This window comes from Chiloscyllium plagiosum, chromosome 6, assembly GCF_004010195.1.
Source record: "Chiloscyllium plagiosum isolate BGI_BamShark_2017 chromosome 6, ASM401019v2, whole genome shotgun sequence".
NCBI classification, from domain to species: Eukaryota; Metazoa; Chordata; class Chondrichthyes; order Orectolobiformes; family Hemiscylliidae; genus Chiloscyllium; species Chiloscyllium plagiosum.
Window position 1 is genome coordinate 82,173,540 of NC_057715.1, and position 20,777 is coordinate 82,194,316.

The 20,777-nt window shown below is 38.1% G+C and overlaps 1 protein-coding gene across 5 annotated transcripts in view; it reads left to right on the top strand.

Moving 5' to 3' along the window:
- wasf3b (WASP family member 3b) overlaps positions 1 to 20,777 on the top strand; it is a 123,180-nt gene that overhangs the window by 86,091 nt on the left and 16,312 nt on the right. For 4 of the 5 annotated variants that reach the window (XM_043691991.1, XM_043691993.1, XM_043691992.1 and 1 more), the window contains 3 exons: positions 5,624 to 5,777; positions 11,264 to 11,381; positions 15,034 to 15,209. In XM_043691991.1, the coding sequence (XP_043547926.1) occupies positions 5,624 to 5,777; positions 11,264 to 11,381; positions 15,034 to 15,209 (448 nt within the window). The remainder of the gene's footprint in view (positions 1 to 5,623; positions 5,778 to 11,263; positions 11,382 to 15,033; positions 15,210 to 20,777) is intronic. The other variant, XM_043691996.1, reaches the window with a different exon arrangement.

Sequence of the window (20,777 nt, forward strand, 5' to 3'; positions counted from 1 at the left end):
TTAATATACTACCCTGTTCCTTGGTCAACATCTCTGTCTCAGGCTTGCTGCAGTGGTTGAGTGAAGCTTCTATCCAAGCTGGGAAAACAACTCATTTTCTGCCTGGGGATCCTGCAACCCTCTGGACTCAATATAGAGTCTGAACTCCCCCATGTTCTAGCCCCCAACCACACACACCAGGCCTTGTTATCACATAGGGTGGAGGTATGTACTGCAGATGCTGAAGATTAGAGTCAAGATTAGAGTGGTGCTGGAAAAGCACAGCAGGTCAGGCAGCGTTTGAGGAACAGGAAAATCGACGTTTCAAGCAAAAGCCCTTCATAATTTCTGCCATTACGCACTACCTATTGTTAGCCACTAACAGCCTCCATTAACAGCTATTCATCCTCCTAGCTGGATCGTTATCAACTCCTTTATCTGTCTAACTGTTCTTCTGTCTGTTTGGGCTGTATCTCTGCCTATTTGCTCCTTACCCAATCTCCCCACCCTATCTTCTGCATATAAACTGACATTTTCCTAGTTGCCATCAGTTCTGAGGAAAGGTCACCATACCCGATGCACCATTCACAGATACTGCCAGACCTGCTGAGCTTTTCCAGCAATTTCTATTTTTGTTTGAGTCTAGGGTTCTGAATCTAACTAAAGAAAGCTATGATGGTATGAAGTGCAAGTTCTCCCTGATAAATTGGGGAACATTGCACAAAGGAATGACAAGTAATAAGCGATGGGAAACATTTAAAGAGTGCATGGATGAACTGGAGCACTTGTTCACTCCACACAAAACAAATTGTTGGAAAAACTCAGCAGGTCTGGCAGAATGTGGAGAGAGAAATCAGGCTTAACATTTCGGGTCCAGTGACCATTCAGAATTGATGGTAGCTAGGAGAAAGTTATTTTTTAATGCAGAAGACAGAGTGGGAGAAGGAGGTAATGAATAAACGATAGGTGGAGGTAGACAGAGAGGAACAGTTGGACAGAGAAAGAAGTGAATAACGATCAGCCTGGGAGAATGAATAGCTGCTAACAGGGACTATTAGTGACTAACAGTGGGTTGTGTATAAAGGTTGTGTGATAACAAGGCTTGGTGTGTTGGGGTTGGGTAAGGACATGGGAGAAGTTGCCTCAATCCCTAACATTTTTGAACTCCATTGAGTACAGAAGACTGTAGAATTCCTAGGTGGAAAATAAGGTGCTATTCTTTCAGCCTGTCTTGAGCTTCGCTGGAGCACTGTAGCAAGCCTGAGACAGTTATGCTGGCCAGGGAACAAGGTGGTGTGTTAAAGTGGCAGGCAATTGGAAGCTCTGGGTTTTTTTTGCAGACAGAAAGCAGGTGTTCTGTGAAGCTTTGTTCTTCCAATGTAGAGGAGACCACAATGTGAGCAGCGAATACAGTAAACTAGATTTAGTTACTGTATTGTGTGTTTGGGCTCTTGGATACTCAGGGGAGAAGAAGTAAATGGGCAGGTGTGGTCAGTTTGGATGAGTTGAATGGAATGGTCTGTTTCCATGCTGTACATCTCCTAAATGGAAATTAATTATGTTACCTTTTGATTCTGTGACACAGATAGTCATTCTTTCTCCAGATCTCCTGGTTCCACTGAGATCTAGAGCTGGGCTACCTATTATTTAAGTTTTTGTTTTACTGCCAGTTATGACTGTTTAAGGTATGCATAGATCAATACCTGACTTTGATTTTCTTATCATTGGGATTGTTCATCAGTTTCTTTTTATTTTTCTTGCTTTCTCTCTTGCAAGGAGTAGGGTTTATCAGACTGATATTTGAAGAGATACTGGATCAGTTAGGCTATACTCAATGAAGCTTAGAAGATAGTAATCTAACATTCTAAGACTGCATGAAACACAAAGGGTTTGTGTGCAGGTGCAGCAAATACTAATTAAGATGCAAATGAAATTTTGGCCTATGTTGGTAAGGAGAGAGTTTAAAATGGAGAATTCTTATTACAACTCTACAGGATGTTGGTGAGGTGGCAGCTGGCATACTGTGTACTCACCAAAAAAATGAAATACAGGCATTGGAGTCAGTTCAAAAGAATTTGAGGCTGATTCCTGGGATGAAGTGGTTAATTTATTCAGAATACCTAAATAGGTTAGGCCTTTATTCATTGTTTACAAGAATGTGTCATGATCTTAGTATTGAAAGATGCAAGATTCAGAAAGGAACTTTATAAGATAGATGTTGAGAAGATGTTTCCATTGGTTCGGATTCTTGAATAGATATAGAATAAGGGGACTGAGATAAACCCTAGAACTGAGATACAAAGGAATTTCTTCCCCCAGAGAGCAGTGATTTTCTGGAATTCTCTACGCCAAAGAGTTTGCAAAGGCTAGGTTACTGAAAATATTTAAAGAGGCAGTAGGTAAATTATTGAAATATCAAAGAGTTGAGGTCTGTGAGGAACTGGCACAAAAGACGAGTTGAGACCTAGGATACATCAGCTATGATGTTATAGAATAACAAGGCTGTGGGGCTAATTGGTGTATAGAGGAACTTCGATTATCTGGCATTCAATTATCCGAATATCTGATTACCTGGCAAGATCGCCAGGTCCAGATGCTCAGCTAAACTGTTATCCGGCATTCGATTATCCGGAATTCGATGAACTGAACGAAATACTCCCCACCCATGTCCTTCAGATAATCAAGGTTCCTCTGTACTCCTGCTCCTTTTTCTTAACATCTGTCAAAGAACTGTCGAAGTTAAGCCCTCACTGCTGCTCTTCCTCTGAAGTCCAGTAAGCCTTCAAGTATTTAATGTGTCCTTCATTTGAAAGTTGTCATAGAATCTGCCTCTATGGCCCTTTCAGTCATTGCACATGACAATTGGATGAGCAACCAAAGTTATTCTCCTCATTTCCTCACCAGCTCTTTGTTTTGCTTTGAATCAGTTCATGTCCCTGCTCCCACAGAAAATCATTCTGAAGCAGAGAGACACTATGTCATAAGCATAATATTCAGCACAAAGCTGGGATTCATGTAGTTGTGTAGCAAACTGTGATATATAATACATATTTAGGTTATTGTGACAATATTACATTTACCAGCACAAATATGAACAACTCAACAAATTTAAAAAACCCTTGTTGTTTCTGATTTCCCTATCCCTTTAAGGTGTAACCCCTAATGAGAGGCCCCCATTATGGACACAAACTTGGTCTACATGAACAGCACAGATAGTCCTCTGCTGTATTAGCAGTTTTAATTCATTCATTAATGGAATGTAGGTGTCACTAGCTGGAGTAGCATTTATTATCCATCCCTAACTTTTTGCCTTTAGTTCCAGTTAGACATTTTTTGGATGAATTTAGTCTGAGATAAGGCTGCCCAGGTTAATCATTGAGATCTGCTGAGCCCTATGCACAGTGACAACAAGGACACAGAGGCAGGGATTAATCAAGAATACTCAGCATGATTTTGAGGGGAGGTCATGTCTGACCAAATTGACTGAATTTTTCAGAAGTAAACAGGTGTATTGATGAGGGCGCTGCATTTCACATCTACTTTGATTTCAGCAAGGCTTTTAGATTAGATTAGATTACCTACAGTGTGGAAACAGGCCCTTCGGCCCAACAAATCCACACCGACCCTCCGAAGAGTAACCCACCCTGACTAATACACCTAACAACTATGGACAATTTAGCATGACCAATTCACTTAACCTGCACATCTTTGGAATGTGGGAGGAAACCGGAAAAGCTGGAGGAAGCCCACGCAGACACAGGGAGAATGTGCAAACTCCACACAGACTGTTGCCCAAGGCTGGAATTGGACCTTGGTGCTGTGAGGCAGCAGTGCTAACCACTAAGCCACCATGTCGCCCCACATGGGAAACTGATCATGAAGATAAGATTGCATGGCATCCAGGGAAATTTGGCTGATTGGATAGAGAGTTAGCTAAGTAGCAGGAAGCAGAAAGTGATGTTTAAGGATTTTTTTCCACTCAGGTTCTGCAGCGATCAGTGTTGAGGCCCGTGCTGTCTGTGGTTTATATAAACGATTTAGAACTGAATGTAGGAGGGTTGATTTTTAAGTTCATGAATAATATCAGAATTAATAGGGTGGTAAGTAGCCTTATGAAGATGTAAGGAGTACTGTCTCTTTAAGAGAGTTAACAACTAGCAGAACTACCAAGTGTTCTGAACAAGGTATAACCTAACCTTTTGGTCCAGCAGCTAGGGTAGCTGGTAGCCTGGAAACAAAATCAAATTCTAATTAGGCCAGTCAGTTTAAATTATACCCCCCGAAAAAAACAAACTCCAGTCAAGTTTGACTTTAGTATATTGACATTCTTAAAAGCCAATGACACAATCTGATGCGTTGGGGGTATAAGACTGGGAAAAATTGAACAGTTGAAAGAGAACTGCCAAAAGACCAATGGATGTAGGCTGCTAGTCAGAACCCTCTGAGAGGTACCTGTCTAGAGAAGAAATTTGTACCGAGAAAAACATCAACACAGACCTGGAGAGCAACTCTATAGAGGAAGATGTAATGAAAAGATTCGACTGCTGGCTGTTTTTTGCAGTAAATTTTAATCGGGGGTTTTATTGGACTAGTATTATAGAAGGGTAAGTAAAAGTTAGGTTAGAGGAAGGAGTTGTAAATAGTTGTTAGTTAATTATTCTCTATTATTTTAAGAAATAAAGTTCTTAATTTTTACTTTAAATAGTTCTTGGCCTCGAATTTTCACAGATTACCGCACGAGCTAAATCTTTGTGTTGCTGGTTTGCATTAAGCAGAGGGTTTTACCCCATGTCATAACAGTAGTGAGGAGGATGGCCTTGGATTACAGGTGGATATTGATGGGCTGATCAGGTGGGCTAATTGGTGATAAATGGAATTCAATCCAGATAATTGTGAGATGATGCACTTGAGCAAGATAAACAAGGCAGGGGAATGCATGATGAATGGAAGAACCCTGAGAAACATTAGGATTAGAGGAAACTTCTTGAGCATGTCCACTGGTTCCTTAAGGTTGTAGGGCGGATAGATAAAGTGGTTAAGGCATAAAGTGATTAAGAAGGTATAGAGGATGCATGCCTTTATTGTCTGAGGCATAGAGTTTAAGAACAAGGAGGTAATGCTGGAATGTTGTATGCTTAAGTGTATGAAGTGATTCAGATCGTGATGCTTGAATTCTGACTGTTGCCTGCCCAATGTTGTATGGAGAGCTGACCATTGGCAAATTAAATAGAGGGTTCCACACAAATGTTTCAAGAACTTTCTGGAGCAGTCCCTCTGTGTGCCACATTGATCATAACTAATGGGAAATGCAGGCCTTATTTCTTGATTTCTGGCAATGCTACATAAAGAGTGCTACTGAAATATTTGACCCTGAGTGAGGAGCCAGCATGAAAGAGAAAGAGAAGGATAGATTCAGTTGCCTCGAACAGAGATTAGACTTCACCTACCCTCACTGTCGGAATATCTGCAGGTCATTGATGACATTGACTACTCACCAGTGGGGCTGGAACCAACGAGTGCAACCTTCTTAAGATCTTTGTCCATGAAGAAATGCCAGTTTAAAAGAAAAATTAAGGTACTGTAATAATTATATATAATTTTGAATGTTTAAATAAGGTTTTTAACATGAGCTTTTGCTGTATAGTTTCTTTGCAGGATATTAACTTGAGGAAAGCTTTCAAGAGTTCTACAATACAAGATCAACAGGTTGTTTCAAAGAGTTCAACTCCAAACCCAGTGTTGGAAATGTATACGCTGAGTGATAAACCACCTCCATTAGACATCCTTTCAGCATACAGGTATGAATGTGGCTTGTAAGCCATAGCACTTTGCTTTTGTGAATTTTTGGTATGATAGGACTTCTGCCTCTGGATCTCTTACTACAGCTCCAGTAGCCCCCGTAATTTTTATAAAAATAGCTACTGAAAATGCTGAAAATCTGAAACCAACACAGAGAATGCTAGAGAAACTCTGTAGGTCTTGCAGTATCTATGGAGAGAGAAACAGAATTGATGTTTGAGTCTGGTGTGTTTCTTCCGAACTTGATAATATCTAGTTTGACATGAATAATCAAAGGCCTTTCATAGCATTCCATTTGTTGGAAGCTTCAGTGGTTCTAGTAGAAATGCAATTAATTTTTAAACATTTAATAAGTAATTTAGCGGGACTCAACTGGAAAGCATAAACTCATCTTTGGTTGTCAAGCCCCAATTAGGTATGGGAGAAGAACTGAAATTGAAGATTTCAGTAATGATTTCTAAAATGGGTCAAATGAGTTGTAGGAGTAAAACTAAAAGGGAAATGCACTATTTGTCCAGTAATGCTCATAATCTACAGAATAAAAAACATAAACATTAACCTATAACATAATGTCTACAGTCTTTTTTAACTGTGAAGGGTTATGCACAAAACTCTACTCTCCCTTCAAGTTGAGCATCTGTGGCATTTCTGATTTGATTTTGCATTGGTTACCTAAGTTCCATTCACCATTAGGATCATAAGCAGTAGAAATTTGGTACAGTTTTATAAGTCTGATGTAAACCACTAAGTTCACAGGTTAGATTTACGTGAGGAATGCCAGTCAGATCATCCTAATTCATACATATAGAAAGTATTGAGTTTTGTAGCATCTGCCTTTTCAAATGATTTCAAGGCTTTTTCTATTCTCCCTGATTTTATCTCCATATAAACTGTCTCTTGTGTTTTACTGATGAGAGTCTGGCAAAGTACCAGAGTGTTATACAGTTTAGGAATGTTCCCCTAATTTGAGCTGTCTGTTTTTAGCACCTGGTGACTGGTGTACAAGGACACCCAGGTTTTGTTGCACCTCTACCTTTTCCAATTTATCACCATTCAGATGATAATTGCTTTTCTGTTTTCATACCAAAAGTATTTGCCACTAATTTGGTATTTGTTGATTACTATTTTGCAGTATTTTGACATATTAAGATCAAGACATCTCATTTATCCTTAGCTTGCAGATAATTCAACATAATATGATGATTATGTCACTTTCCTCCTGTGTGTAATAATTTACACTTGTTCATCAATTTTATCTGCTGCAGATTTCTCTCTCATTTCGTCTATCCCAATTTGTAGATTTTTGCTCAGTTTTTCAGGTTCAACTATCCCACCCCATGTGTGATTACTATGTGCAAATTTGACTTATTGCAATAAGCTTCTGAATCTAAATTTATTTCATGTAAAGTAAAATAAAATACAAATTCTTCCATGGATCCATCAGAACTCAATTCTGTAGTACCACCCAACATCATTTTGCCATCCTTCCCGACTAATCTTTTAAAATTTTACTTTGCATCTCCAAAGCTTAAAACCTAATTAATAGCCTTTTTATGTGAAGCTCTGTAAGTAGTATATTGGAAACCTATTATAGACTGTACAATTTTTTTCATGCCTATTTATAATGTCACTTCCTCAAAAAACCAAATATTTTGCTCGCCACCATCTACATCATCTTAACAAGTGTACTGGCTACTTTATCTAAATTTTAAAAGGAAAGTATTTCTTTTATCCTCAAGTCTGCCCTTGTATTCTGGCACAAATCCAACATCAAAACTTTTAGTCATGGATCCCTGAGTTCAGACAATTGAACTGTAAATATAAAGAAATGCCAAACTGGCTTTTTGTCAATATGTATGTTGTGCAGCACACTGAGGTTTTCAGGGAACTGATTTACTTTTGTATGTTTTGTAGTTTAGTGGTTTATTTTGCATGCTTTCTCAAACATAAATAAAAGCAGATATTGAATTGATTCATCACACAAACATCAAACTGAATTAATATAAATCATCTTAATTTCTGGAAAAACAACAAAAATTACTATATATTGTTTTAGTGGAAAGTGAAACAGAATTGAAATTCTGTGAATTGTCTACTGCATGCATTGGTCAACATCAATGCACAAATATCCATTACAATGATTTCAACCCTGTTTACTGTGGGCTCAGCTATCAGCTTATTGAAAACATCGCTTATGTAAAAATGAGTCTTGCTGCATTCAGCCTTTTGATATTAGCTGGAGATTTCAAATATTTCTCAGACATAAAATTTAGGAATAAATTTCTGCTTAACTAAATGCAAAATAGTTTGAGTGTTTCAATTCATATAATCTCAATATAGTCATTGACCAGAAATATTAACTCAACTGCTGTTTAGAGTTTTCCCTGATCTAAGTCTTTGTAGTGTTTTATGATTTTATCTTCATATTGTGATTGTGTTCTTGTTATCAAAATTTCCATTAAAGAGGAAGTGAAATCTAAGGGAAATGCAGTTAATTAGAAAAAAAAATGAAAGTGTAGATGGAGAGTTTTCTGTTGTTTTTGTTGTCAATGCTGAAAGTAGCCTGTGGGATCATCAATACCAAGCCAACTATGAAAAAACTTTTCTCGGCTGAATAATCTGCAATTCAGAATGGTAGCAAACTTTCTTGACCCATGCATAGTTCTAATGTCAGTGAATTCTACCATGAGTGGTGAATACTGCCCTCAACTCACTGTTCTCCTTTGTTAGGTTTCAGCTAGTACCTCCATCTCGTGAGAAGCAATCCAACAAACTGGATCATCCACCCACTTCTACAGTCCATTTGGTTTTCCTTCCATTGATTTCAATGGTATCAAAGTTAAGGGGAAAGATCGGGGAATGAGACCGGTTGGGATAGTTCTACCAATGAACTAGCATTCCATTTCAAATAGCCTCTTTCTGGCTGCTTAATTTTAAAGACTAAAATTTGACGGATTCAATAATGGGGGGGTCAGTCTATTTTACAACATTACAGCACAGGCAGTGAAACTGTTTTCCATAGTGTATTTGAATCAAATCATCATCATCATGTTAGAAGCAGAAGTTTTGTAAAAGCACCCTGATTGCTAAAAGTCATAACAGTTGATAAACTGGGGTGGCACGGTGGCACAGTGGTTAGCACTGCTGCCTCACAGCGCTAGAGACCTGGGTTCAATTCCCACCTCAGGCAACTGTCTGTGTGAAGTTTGCACATTCTCCCAGTGTCTGCATGAGTTCGCTCCAGTTTCCTCCCACAGTCCAAAAATCCGCTGGTTAGGTGAATTGGCCATGCGAAATTGCCCGTAGTGTTAGGTGAAGGGGTAAATGTAGGGGAATGGATTTGGGTGGGTTGCTCTTCGGAGGGTCGGTATGGACTTGTTGGGCCGAAGGGCCTGTTTCCACACTGTAAGTAATCTAAAAAAAATTATATCCCAAAATAAAGACCTGCAAGCAAGTGTGACTTAATGTATTGGATTTTATGTTGTTATATTTTGTATGTTTATGGATAGATATGCAGCAATTAATAAATTAATGACTGGAGGAATAAGGCAAAAATTAGTACCAAATTATTTAAAGCACTTCAAAACTAGCCAGTCTGCCAGGATCTTTATTTCCACGTTACCTTTAACTGCAGAGTTTGACAGTTGATCGATGAGTCTTTTGCTTTCAAATTTTCTTTGTAATTTTGTTTCAGTGTTAAAACGAAGCAGATGTTAATTGGAGTGATTATTAAAATGAATTTGTCTTAAATACTCAATGAAATATCTTTAAAGTTGACTGTTCAATTTTAAACTTTTAATTAGTGTGTATCACTAACTGTACTCATTCAATAAAGTTTGTTTTAAGAATTTTAGGATCTGCATTTTGGTTAAATGATATAGAAATAAGCTTCAGTTCAGATAAAATAGCTTTTTGTACTGTGGTAAAACTTTCATTTAGTTCTGCTAACTTTCAAATCGCCAAATCATTTGTGACAATAATAATGTTATTTAAAGGGACCATACCTTAATGGAAAAGCTAAACCAAATCAGACTTGGTTTGTTCATACACATATAGTTAATTGGGAAAAGTTGTATTTAAGAACCCCCATTCCATCACTCTGATATGACATACTTGAGACAAAATTAACATTTTTGCCCCTAAAAACAAATCAAAAATTAATCATGAATTTTCATGAATACTTTGCTGTTTCAAACTCAATTTTGAACGCATTCAAGAATCTGAGAAAATATTGAGAAGTGAAGAAATCTCTTATTGTTAAAATATGTATATGTATTGTCAATAATACAAATGAAGAGCATTTTTAGTCCATTTATGCTCCAAATGAAATACTGAATTGAATCTTATACAATCTTCAGTGCTAATTATCTCCACCAAGATGTAGGGCGATAATGTTTTTGGTCCTGTTTGTTAGTCTTATTTGTATATAAACAACGGACTGGATGTTAAATGTTACTGTGTTTTTTGGCTTGTTAGTGGCAAACATACCAGTCAACCTCAAAATTACACTGCCCATGCCTCAAAACTGATAAGTTTTACTGTGTTTTTTTTGGGGGGGGCGGGTGGTGGTGGTGGCAGTGATGTTTACCCATCAGCCCAATCCTAGTTGCTTCCTTGATATGCTGCAGAAACCCATCATGTACACTCTGTGAATTCATCCTCCACAGCTTTGGTGCTGATTAGGTTTACCCAACCTATGTATAAGTTGAAGTAATCCATGCTTACTGTATTGTCCATGTTGATTGCAACTCTAATTACTTGATTTATGCAATGCTCAATGTTACCACTATAATTTTGTGGTCAGCTCCCACCCAAGTTTGCTGCCTTTGCTGTTTCTTAGCTCTGCCTAAGCTGGTTTTGCATCTCTGATCTGCTGATCCAAAATCCTGTCTCATCAACTAATCTCATTTCTTAAGCCTGCTTTCCACCTCTTATTCCCTACAGCTATCCAGGACATAGATCTAGCTCAGGATCCTAAAATATGTTTATTGTAAGGAGCTAGGGTGATTTGACTTTTTAAAAGAATATTGCTAGTTGATTTATTTAGAATATTGATTGATTGTTTTAGAATTTTATATCAAAAATCACACAACACAAGGTTATAGTCCAACAAGTTTACTTGGAAGCTCTAATGCTTGTAATGGACAAAGATGACTTTGAATGCAAAAAGAAAAGAAATATCTGAAGTTTGAAGAGAAGTTATTCCAGGCACATGTTAGGTTATGACAGTCAAAGTCACAAAATCAATTTGAGAAATCAAATAGAGATGGTTATCAGCTGCTGTTTAAAAATTATTCTAGTTACAATGACATCTTACCACAGTGATCATTTTTGATGCTGTTTCCAAGTGATCATCTTATGCAGTCATTCCTCTGTTTTGTTCAGTTATCCTCAATAATTATTGTAGACCTTTTGGGACAGAATTCATTGCATTACCCTGACTTTTTAAATAAAGTGCTGAAATTATTGCATTTTTCTATTGCAGAGATGATAAAAAGGATGGACTTAAGTTTTACACAGATCCATCTTACTTTTTTGACTTGTGGAAAGAGAAGATGTTGCAGGATACTGAGGATAAGAGAAAAGAGAAAAGAAGACAAAAGGTATAAAATGTTTGAGAAGAATGGTGAAACTTTATAACTGCATTATTAAATCTACAGATAGCCTTTGTTAATGTATCTAAATTATAAATTGTCTCACTGTTTTGATGCATGCCAAAGTAATTTGACTGCAGATTTTCAAAACTAATTTAACAAGGATTTAATTTTCTATAGCTCTTTTAGAAAACAAAATTGCAGTTGTTAACTCAGAATAATCCAAGCTATTGAAAGCGTAAACTACTTTCAAAAATAGTGCTGTAAATGTATCTATTAAAATCTAATGGCTTAGCAAAATGCCATAAAACTGCAGATGCCTGGAAATCAGAAACAAAGCCAGAAATTGCTGGAAAACTTAGCAGGTCTGACAGCATCTGTGGAGATTTAACAGAGTTAAGGTTTCGCGTCTAGTGACACTTCGGAATGTGCTTTCTCGCCAAAGATTCTGTCAGAACTGCTGAGTTTTTCCAGCAATTTCTGATTTTGTTTCTAACACCTTAACAGCTGGTTTTAGTATTAATTGCATTTTAAGATGCATACAGCTTGGCTTTCATTGGCAGGGCCCTAAAATTAGTTTTTGACTACACATTTGAGAAAATACTCTTTTTTTGACTGTTGATTGAATAGAATAATATTATAACATCCTTATTTCTACATGTTTTGATATGTAATTATCCATTTTAATATTTCATTGTATATGTAATTTGGGTCACATCTTGGCTATTGCTGAAGTTTGACAGGAAGAGATCAAAACCAGAAAAGGTACTATCTATTTAGGAAGATCAAGAAACTTTTTTTTTGTGGTGTGGAAGCTGGTTATGAAGCAGCAGAAGCCTTGAAACATGCTGACCATTCTCCTGATGAGGAAATAGTGTGCAGCTAAAGACAAAACCAATAGATGGTAGAAGGTGATTTATAAAAGTAAATTACAAATGAAAGGTTTGTGTTATTACAATTCCCCTCCCTTCCACAGATTTTACTTCTATACAAAATGAGCACTGCAGAGAATTTCATTGCTTCAGGAGAATACTAGACTGGTACTGAATGTTTACACCAGATAACTGGTTGGCATGTAGCTTGTCCAGTTGTTACCATCTAGGATTTTAGTGAGACCAATTAATAGCCAGTCTCAAAGCAGAAATCAGGTTTGCAACTCTCTCAGCTGTGTTTAGAAATCCAAAATGCTGAGTACTTAATGCTGGGCATTTCAACCAAATAAGATATTCCTTTCATATTTTTTACGTTACTATTCTCCTTCAAACAGCCTGTTTTTTAAACTGAAGACAAGTGTTTGAACAATAATGGATGAGGCTTTTTTTTGCTATAATTCTTGTTTGTTTCATTAATCATAAAATTCAGCACTGGAACAGATGACTGAGATCTTTATGTCTACATGCTTCTAGCCATGAGAATGCAAAATTATTCAGTTAAGGGTATGAAGTTTAAATTTTTTGAGTAACATATGGGCCTTTATTTTAGTCCCTCCCCTCATCCTGTGAAGTAGGTACACGAAAGGCTTTAAAATTAGGACATTAGGATTTCCCAGCCTGGGACTGCATAATTTGTCTGACTTTCAAGTTCGCGAAGGCTGCCATGATAGACAGGTGACAACTTCTTTTGAATGCAAATATACTACTTCATGACATTAGATTCTGTGTTTTGATATTAATGGAAGATCATCTGGAGCCTTGCAATGGAGCCTGATAGCAGAATAATAGACAATACTGACTGGCCAGAAGAGGATTAAAGTTTTAAAAACAAATTTTTTTGGAATCCTTTGTGGGTCAGAAAGAGCAGGCGTATTCACTGCAGGCCTCAAAACATTTCTTTAGTTTTGACCCCCTCCAATTCCTCCTTCCCACTTACTGCTGGACATCTCATAGATGTCTGACAACATCTTCTGCAAAATTTCTGATTACTCCCTGCAAGCCAAATGGTGAGTCACACCAGTTCAGCAGGATGTTATGAACATGTTTCAAATGTTACTGCCTTTTGCTAAGGTCAGCTGTTCCCTTATGTGTCTTCACTTCCAGGTGTGCGCTACTTATTCCTGAAAGTATAAAACGTGCATCCATTTTCCCATTTCATAAGAAATATGCGATTAGCAACCTTACAAAAAAATGAACTAGTGCTCATTTTTAATGTCTTATCACTCCCAAGATATATCTGATTAGTTTTGTTGAGTCTTCCAAATCCTGGCCCTGCTTCTGACACCAAAGAACTGCCAATGTATGTTAACAGTGAGATTAATTTTTTTTGGTATTTTCATCATCGTCTGTAAATAACAACTTACTACCTTGATACTTTAAAGTTAAAAGTCACACAACACCAGGTTATCGTCAAACAGGTATAACATTATGTTGTGTGAATTTTAACTTTGTCCACCCTAGTCCAACACTAGCACCTCCAAGTCATTAGTACTTTAAAACATTTAACACAATTTTAATCAAGCGCTTGATGTAGAATTGCTTTTGAAACAAGTTACGCTTGTGTGTCTTGTTAATGTGAATAAGAAATCGTCTCACATCATTAACATAACAGTGTAATTTTGCTTTTTAACCAAACTCAACAAATAATTTACTGTCATAATCCTATGTTGATTCTGAAGACAGGTGTAAAATTAACCATCTGTGTCTTGAAACATTAATTTGTAAATGTCTTGAACTTCAATATTAAATTTTCACCACAGTAATAGGAAATATGCAGTATATTTTAATCATATGTGGCATGAGCAACTAGATTTGATTTTTGAAATTGTTAGTGGGCACAAACTCCAGTAATTAATATGTTGATAAATACTCCCCTAAGATGTAATAAAGTATTTAGAATCATTAAATTATAATCAAGCTTATACATTCTATTACATGATTAATTTAAAATGATTAATTAAAAATGATTAATTATTTAAATATCGGGTCTCAAATTAACTGCTGACATTAGCAGATCCACACTTGTTACCTTTGTATGCCATCCTAAGTATACTGTTTTACTTGAGGCATTAATTTATTTAGAAATAAATTATTTTATCCTATATCAAGCAGATAGAGGTGCATCATACTGTGGTAAAGTTTGATCCATAAAATCACCAACAATAATTTCAATGTTTCCACCTTAACATTAAATTTGTGTGATGCCTGAAAGGACCTTTAGTATTTTATAGTATAAAAGCAAGAAAGTAACACAACAGTACCAACAAAATGAAACTTGAGTATAATTGCATGAGTTGTTATTTTTTGAACATTCTATTTTTGTGTGAGCCTCTTGCATTCTGATAATTTTGCTTTTCGTAATGTTTTGACAATATTGATCTCACATTAACTAAGAAATTTTATTCTAATTTGCTATTTCTGATGGAATTTCATTAACTGTTTAACTCCTTCACTAAAATGAAAATTATGCAAACTAATTGTGTTCACAAAGATATCATTGACTTGAACACAGCCTGTAGACCCAAAATTTTTGATTTTTTTTTATATGCATATGTAGACAATACCTTGGGGGTGATGGATTGGGTGAAAGTAAAAAATAATGCTGCTTTTGATACAATTTGCAAGATTCCTTCTTTTATGCATCACACCTTCTTTCTGTTATGCTAACAAAATTTACCCACACTATGTCTCGTCATTCTATCTTTTGGCATGCTTTCTTCATACCTTAGGAGCAGAAGCGTATAGATGGCACAACTCGTGAAGTGAAAAAAGTTAGAAAGGCCAAGAACAGGCGCCAAGAATGGAATATGATGGCATATGACAAAGAACTTAGACCTGACAACAGGTTATCTCAAAATCTGTACCATGGAGCATCTTCAGAGGGATCAGTGTCCCCAGACAATAGGTCTGTGCATATCAAAACTGCCTGGTCTATAATCATTTGGAAGAATAATCATGTTTATTATCTTCTATGAGTGGCAAACTATAAATGCATATAATGCTGTTTTGAATATTCTGAGCAAAAGAAAATAAGTAATTCAGAAGGTATACTGAGATTTTTTTGTAAAACATAGAATTATAATGTAAATATAAAAAAAGTTTAAAATTGACAACATTTATAAACAAAATACTGTGGTACAAAATAAAGAGTAACTAATGGTAGAAGTGATGATTCTATGGGGCTAGAGGTTCAAGATCTGTCCTGAAATAAGAAATAAATTCTCTGCACTAGTAGCTTGAGGTCAAGTCATACTCAGCTTTTGGCTTCATTTAAATTGAACCAGTGATACCACACAAGTGTTTTTATGGTTGTGGAGGACTGGAGGATGACTGGCAAAGAGATCATTTTTTATGGGTAGGGAAATGTGGTGGTGTCTGAGCATTACAATAGTTAGCCTTTGTTTTGTGAACTCGGGAGGAGAGGAGCTGGCCTGCTGAATTCAGAAGCTGAGAACTGAAAATATCTTGGAACTGTTTTGAACAGCTTTCAGTGGTTCCTTCAAGAAATCTTAGTCATATGGCCAGAGGTTTCTGGATTATCATTTTACCTTTGTGTGGTTCAGAATAATGCTAGAATTCAATTCCTGTTCCAGCCATGGTAGTCTTGGGATCCACCTGTTCGCCCTGCACTGAGAGTGGAAGGCAATGACAAACCACCATTGACTGACAAGAACTTCCAAGGAAAACTGCTCAGAATGAAGGATCAGCTGGCCATGAGCCAAGGATCTGCCTTCATTCAGAGCGCTCATGGTATGGAATGAAATCATGGTGCTGAAATCTGGTACATCCGGACCTAATACAACTTCTGGCCGTTTTTAACCACAAAGTTTCCTTGTGTATTATCCAACAGCTGTTGTTGAGCCTGATTTACATATGCAAATAACCCAGCTATGGTTTCAGGCAGATGTTACAGATGACCAGAAGTCACCAAACCAATATAGCATTCAACACACTTTCACTCCAGATTGAGACCCAAGCTTTCAAAATTGATATTTAAAACCCCATAGGTCATTGTATATAACTAGTAATCTAATTTTTTCTTTTCATGTTTTTTGATGTCAACTTTTCTTAACTTCCTTTTTTTCTTATAAAGGAGTGAGCTTTGGTGGCATACACATACAGTACATCGGCTGTGGGGTTGGGAGGGAGCGCGAGAGGGATGTCCCAGACCATTTCTTCCCCTGAATCTAGAAGGATGCAGTTTCAGCAGAGTGCTGATCAGGAGCATGAACAGTGCTTCATTTCTCCACTTATCATCCCTATTCTCTATAATCCAACACCGTTTGTAGCTGAGCAGTGATAGGATTATAGTGGGTTATGTCACTGAGCTAGTAATTCTGAGGTGCAGACTAATGTTCCGAGGAATGTGAGTTCAAGTCTCACCATGGTAGCTGGTGCAATTTAAAATTCAGTTAGTAAAACTTTGAATTAAAAGTTAGTCTCACTAATGATCACTATTAAACAATAATTGATTTATTATAAAAGCCCATCTGGATTGCTAGTATTCTTTAGTGAAGAAAATCTTAACCTTAACCAGCCTCCATGTGCCTCCCGAACCTCTTATCTGCCCTCTGAAATGGCTTAGCAAGCCATGGTTCAAGGGCAATAGAAATGAGGAGCAAGAGCTTGATTATATGCACAGAAATTGGGCTTTTCAGAAAGATGTAAAGCCAGAGAACATTTTAATTAGGGGAAGTTTTTATTAAATGTGGTTCAGCCTACAGTAATACAGAATAATGGGATTTATTTGTAAACTAGTTCATGGGATGTGGGCATTTTTGCCCAGAGCCGCATTTGTCTCTCCCATTTGCTCTGGAGAAAGTGGTGGTGAGCCACATTCGTGAACCGCTGCAGCCCATGGAAGGGTGTGCTAGGATTTTGACCCAATGACAATGAAGGAACAGCAATTATAGTTCTAAGTCAGGATGGAGTGTGATTTTGAAGGGAATTTGCAGATGGTGTTGTTCCCATGTGTTTGTGGTCCTCGCTGTTCTATTTGGTAGAATTTGTTGGTTTGGAAGGTGATGTCAAATGAATCATAGTGAGTTACTGTATGCATCTTGTAAATTGTACACAGCGCTATATGTGATCAAGGGAGTGAATTTTAAGGTGGTAATGGGGTGAAAATTAAATGGGATACTTTTGTCCTAGTCGGCGTTGAGCTTCTTGATTATTGTTGGTGCTCTGCTCATTCAAGCAAGTGGAGAGTATTCTGTCATACACCTGACTTGTGTCTTGTAGATGGCAGACAGACACTGGGAAAGCAGAAGATGAGTTACTTGCCGCAGTTCCTGACCTTTAACCTATTGTTCTGCAGTATTTATTTGGCTGGTCTTGTTCAGTTTCTGGTCAGTGGTATCGTCAGGATGTTGATCCAGTGACAGTAATGCCATTGAAATCTGTTTTATTGGAGATAGGCCTTGCCTGACACTAGTGTGGTGTAAATGTTACTTTGCACTTTGAAGTCCAGGTATGTCTAAAAATTGGCGAAAACTGCTTAAGTATCTGATGAATTGCAAATAGTGCTGAATATTATGCAATCATTGTGAACATACACTTAAACTTGATCAGAAGTGGGTATCTGAGGATGTCTTGTGAAGTTAGGGAAGAAATTGCAAGGGCCCTACCTGGGATATTTGAATCATCTAAGGCCATGGGTGAGGTGCCAGACGTCTGTAGGGTAACTAATGTGCCCTTATTTAAGAAAGAATGTAAGAAGAAGCTGGGAACGATAGACCTGTGAGTCTGACATCATGTTGTTGGAAGGTATTCTGAGAAATAGGATTTACATGCATTTGGAAAGGCACGCACCGATTAGGGATAGTCAGCATAGCTTTGTGCGTGGGAAATAGTGTCTCCCAAACTGGATTGAATTTTTCGAGGAAGTGATTAAAAAGATTGAAGACAGCATGGTAAATGTTGTCTAAATGGACTTCAGTAAAGCCTTTGACAAGGTTCCACATGGTAGACTGGTTAGTAAAGTTAGATTACATGGGGTTCAGAAAGAGCTTGCCAATTGGATACAAAATTCTCTTGACAGTAAGAGACAGAGGATGGTGGCGGAGGGTTGTTTTTCGGACTGGAAGTCTATGACCAGTGGTGTGTTGTGCAGGGATTGGGCTAGGTCCATTTCTGTTTGTTATTTGGATAAACACTTTGGATGAAAATTTGAGGCATGGTTAGTAAGTTTGCGGATGACACCAAAATTCGTGGTATAGTGGACAGTGAAGAAGGTTATCTAAGATTACAAAGAGATTCAAAGTTTGTGAGAAGATTTGTAGCTTGGGTGCTCGTTGTTGTGGTTCTGTATGCCGAGCTGGGAATTTGTGTTGCAGATGTTTTGTCCCCTGTCTAGGTGACATCCTCAGTGCTTGGGAGCCTCTTGTGAAGCACTTCTGTAATGTTTCCTCCGGCATTTATAGTGATTTATCTCTGCCGCTTCTGGTTGTCAGTTCCAGCTGTCCGCTGCAGTGGCCAGTATATTGGGTCCAGGTCGATGTGTTTGTGGATGAGTGCCATGCCTCTAGCAATTCCCTTGCTATTCTCTGTTTGGCTTGTCCTATAATAGGAGTGTTGTCCAATTCGAACTCATGTTGCTTGTCATCCGCGTGTGTGGCTACTAAGGATAGCTGGTCATGTCGTCTCGTGGCTAGTTGGTGTTCATGGATATGGATCGTTAGCTGTCTTGCTGTTTGTCCTATGTAGTGTTTGTGCAGTCCTTGCATGGGATTTTGTACACTAAGTTGGTTTTGCTCATGCTGGGTATCGGGTCCTTTGTCCTGGTGAGTTGTTGCCTGAGAGTGGCTGTTGGTTTGTGTGCTGTTATGAGTCCTAGTGGTCGTAGTAATCTGGCTGTCAGTTCAGAAATGTTCTTGATGTATGGTAACGTGGCTTGTCCTTTGGGTTGCGGCATGTCCTCATTCCGTTGTCTTTCCCTTAGGCATCTGTTGATGAAATTGCGGGGGTATCTGTTTTTGGCGAATACATTGTATAGGTGTTCTTCTTCCTCTTTTTGCAGTTCTGGTGTGCTGCAGTGTCTTGTGGCCCTTTTGAACAGTGTCTTGATGCAACTTCTTTTGTGTGTGTTGGGGTGGTTGCTTTTGTAGTTCAGGACTTGATCTGTGTGTGTGGCTTTCCTATATACCTTTGTGGTGAATTCTCAGTTCGGTGTTCTCTGTACCATCACGTCTAGGAATGGGAGTTAGTTGTCCTTTTCTTCCTCTCTCTAGTGAATCTGATTCCTGTGAGTGTGGCGTTGATGATCCGGTGTGTGTTTTCTATTTCTGTGTTTTTAATGATTACAAAGGTATCATCTACATACCTGACCCAGAGTTTGGGTTGAATTTGCAGTAAGACTGTTTGTTCTAATCTTTGCATTACAGCTTCTGCTATGAGTCCAGAGATGGGTGAGCCCATGGATGTGCCATTAATTTGTTCATATATTTGGTTGTTGAATTCATTACCTTTTGTAATCATTAAAAACACAGAAATAGAAAACACACACCGGATCATCAATGCCACACTCACAGGAATCAGATTCACTAGAGAGGAAGAAAAGGACAACCAACTCCCATTCCTAGACATGATGGTACAGAGAACACCGAACGGAGAATTCACCACAAAGGTATACAGGAAAGCCACACACACAGACTAAGTCCTGAACTACGAAAGCAACCACCCCAACACACATAAAAGAAGTTACATCAAGACACTGTTCTAAAGGGCCACAACACTGCAGCACACCAGAACTGCAAAAAGAAGAAGAAGAACACCTCTACAATGTATTCGCCAAAAACGTTTACCCCCGCAATTTCATCAACAAATGCCTAAAGGAAAGACAACGGAATGAGGACATGCCACAACCCAAAGGACTAGCCACGTTACCATACATCAAGAACATTTCCGAACTGACAGCCAGACTACTACGACCACTAGGACTCATAACAGCACACAAACCAACAGCCACTCTCAAGACAACAACTCACCAGGACAAAGGACCTGATACCCAGCATGAGCAAAACTAACGTAGTGTACAAAATCCCATGCAAGGACTGCACAAAACACTACATATGACAAACAGGAAGACAGCTAATGATCCGTATCCATGAACACCAACTAGCCACAAAATGACACAACCAGCTATCCTTAGTAGCCACACATGCGAATGACAAGCAACATGAGTTCAACTGGGACAACACTACTAGAACATAGATAGAACATAGAACAATACAGCACAGAACAGGCCCTTCGGCCCACGATGTTGTGCCGAACTTCTAACCTAGATTAAGTACCCATCCATGTACCTATCCAAATGCCGCTTAAAGGTCGCCAATGATTCCGACTCCACCACTCCCACGGGCAGCGCATTCCATGCCCCCACCACTCTCTGGGTAAAGAACCCACCCCTGACATCTCCCCTATACCTTCCACCCTTCACCTTAAATTTATGTCCCCTTGTAACACTCTGTTGAAC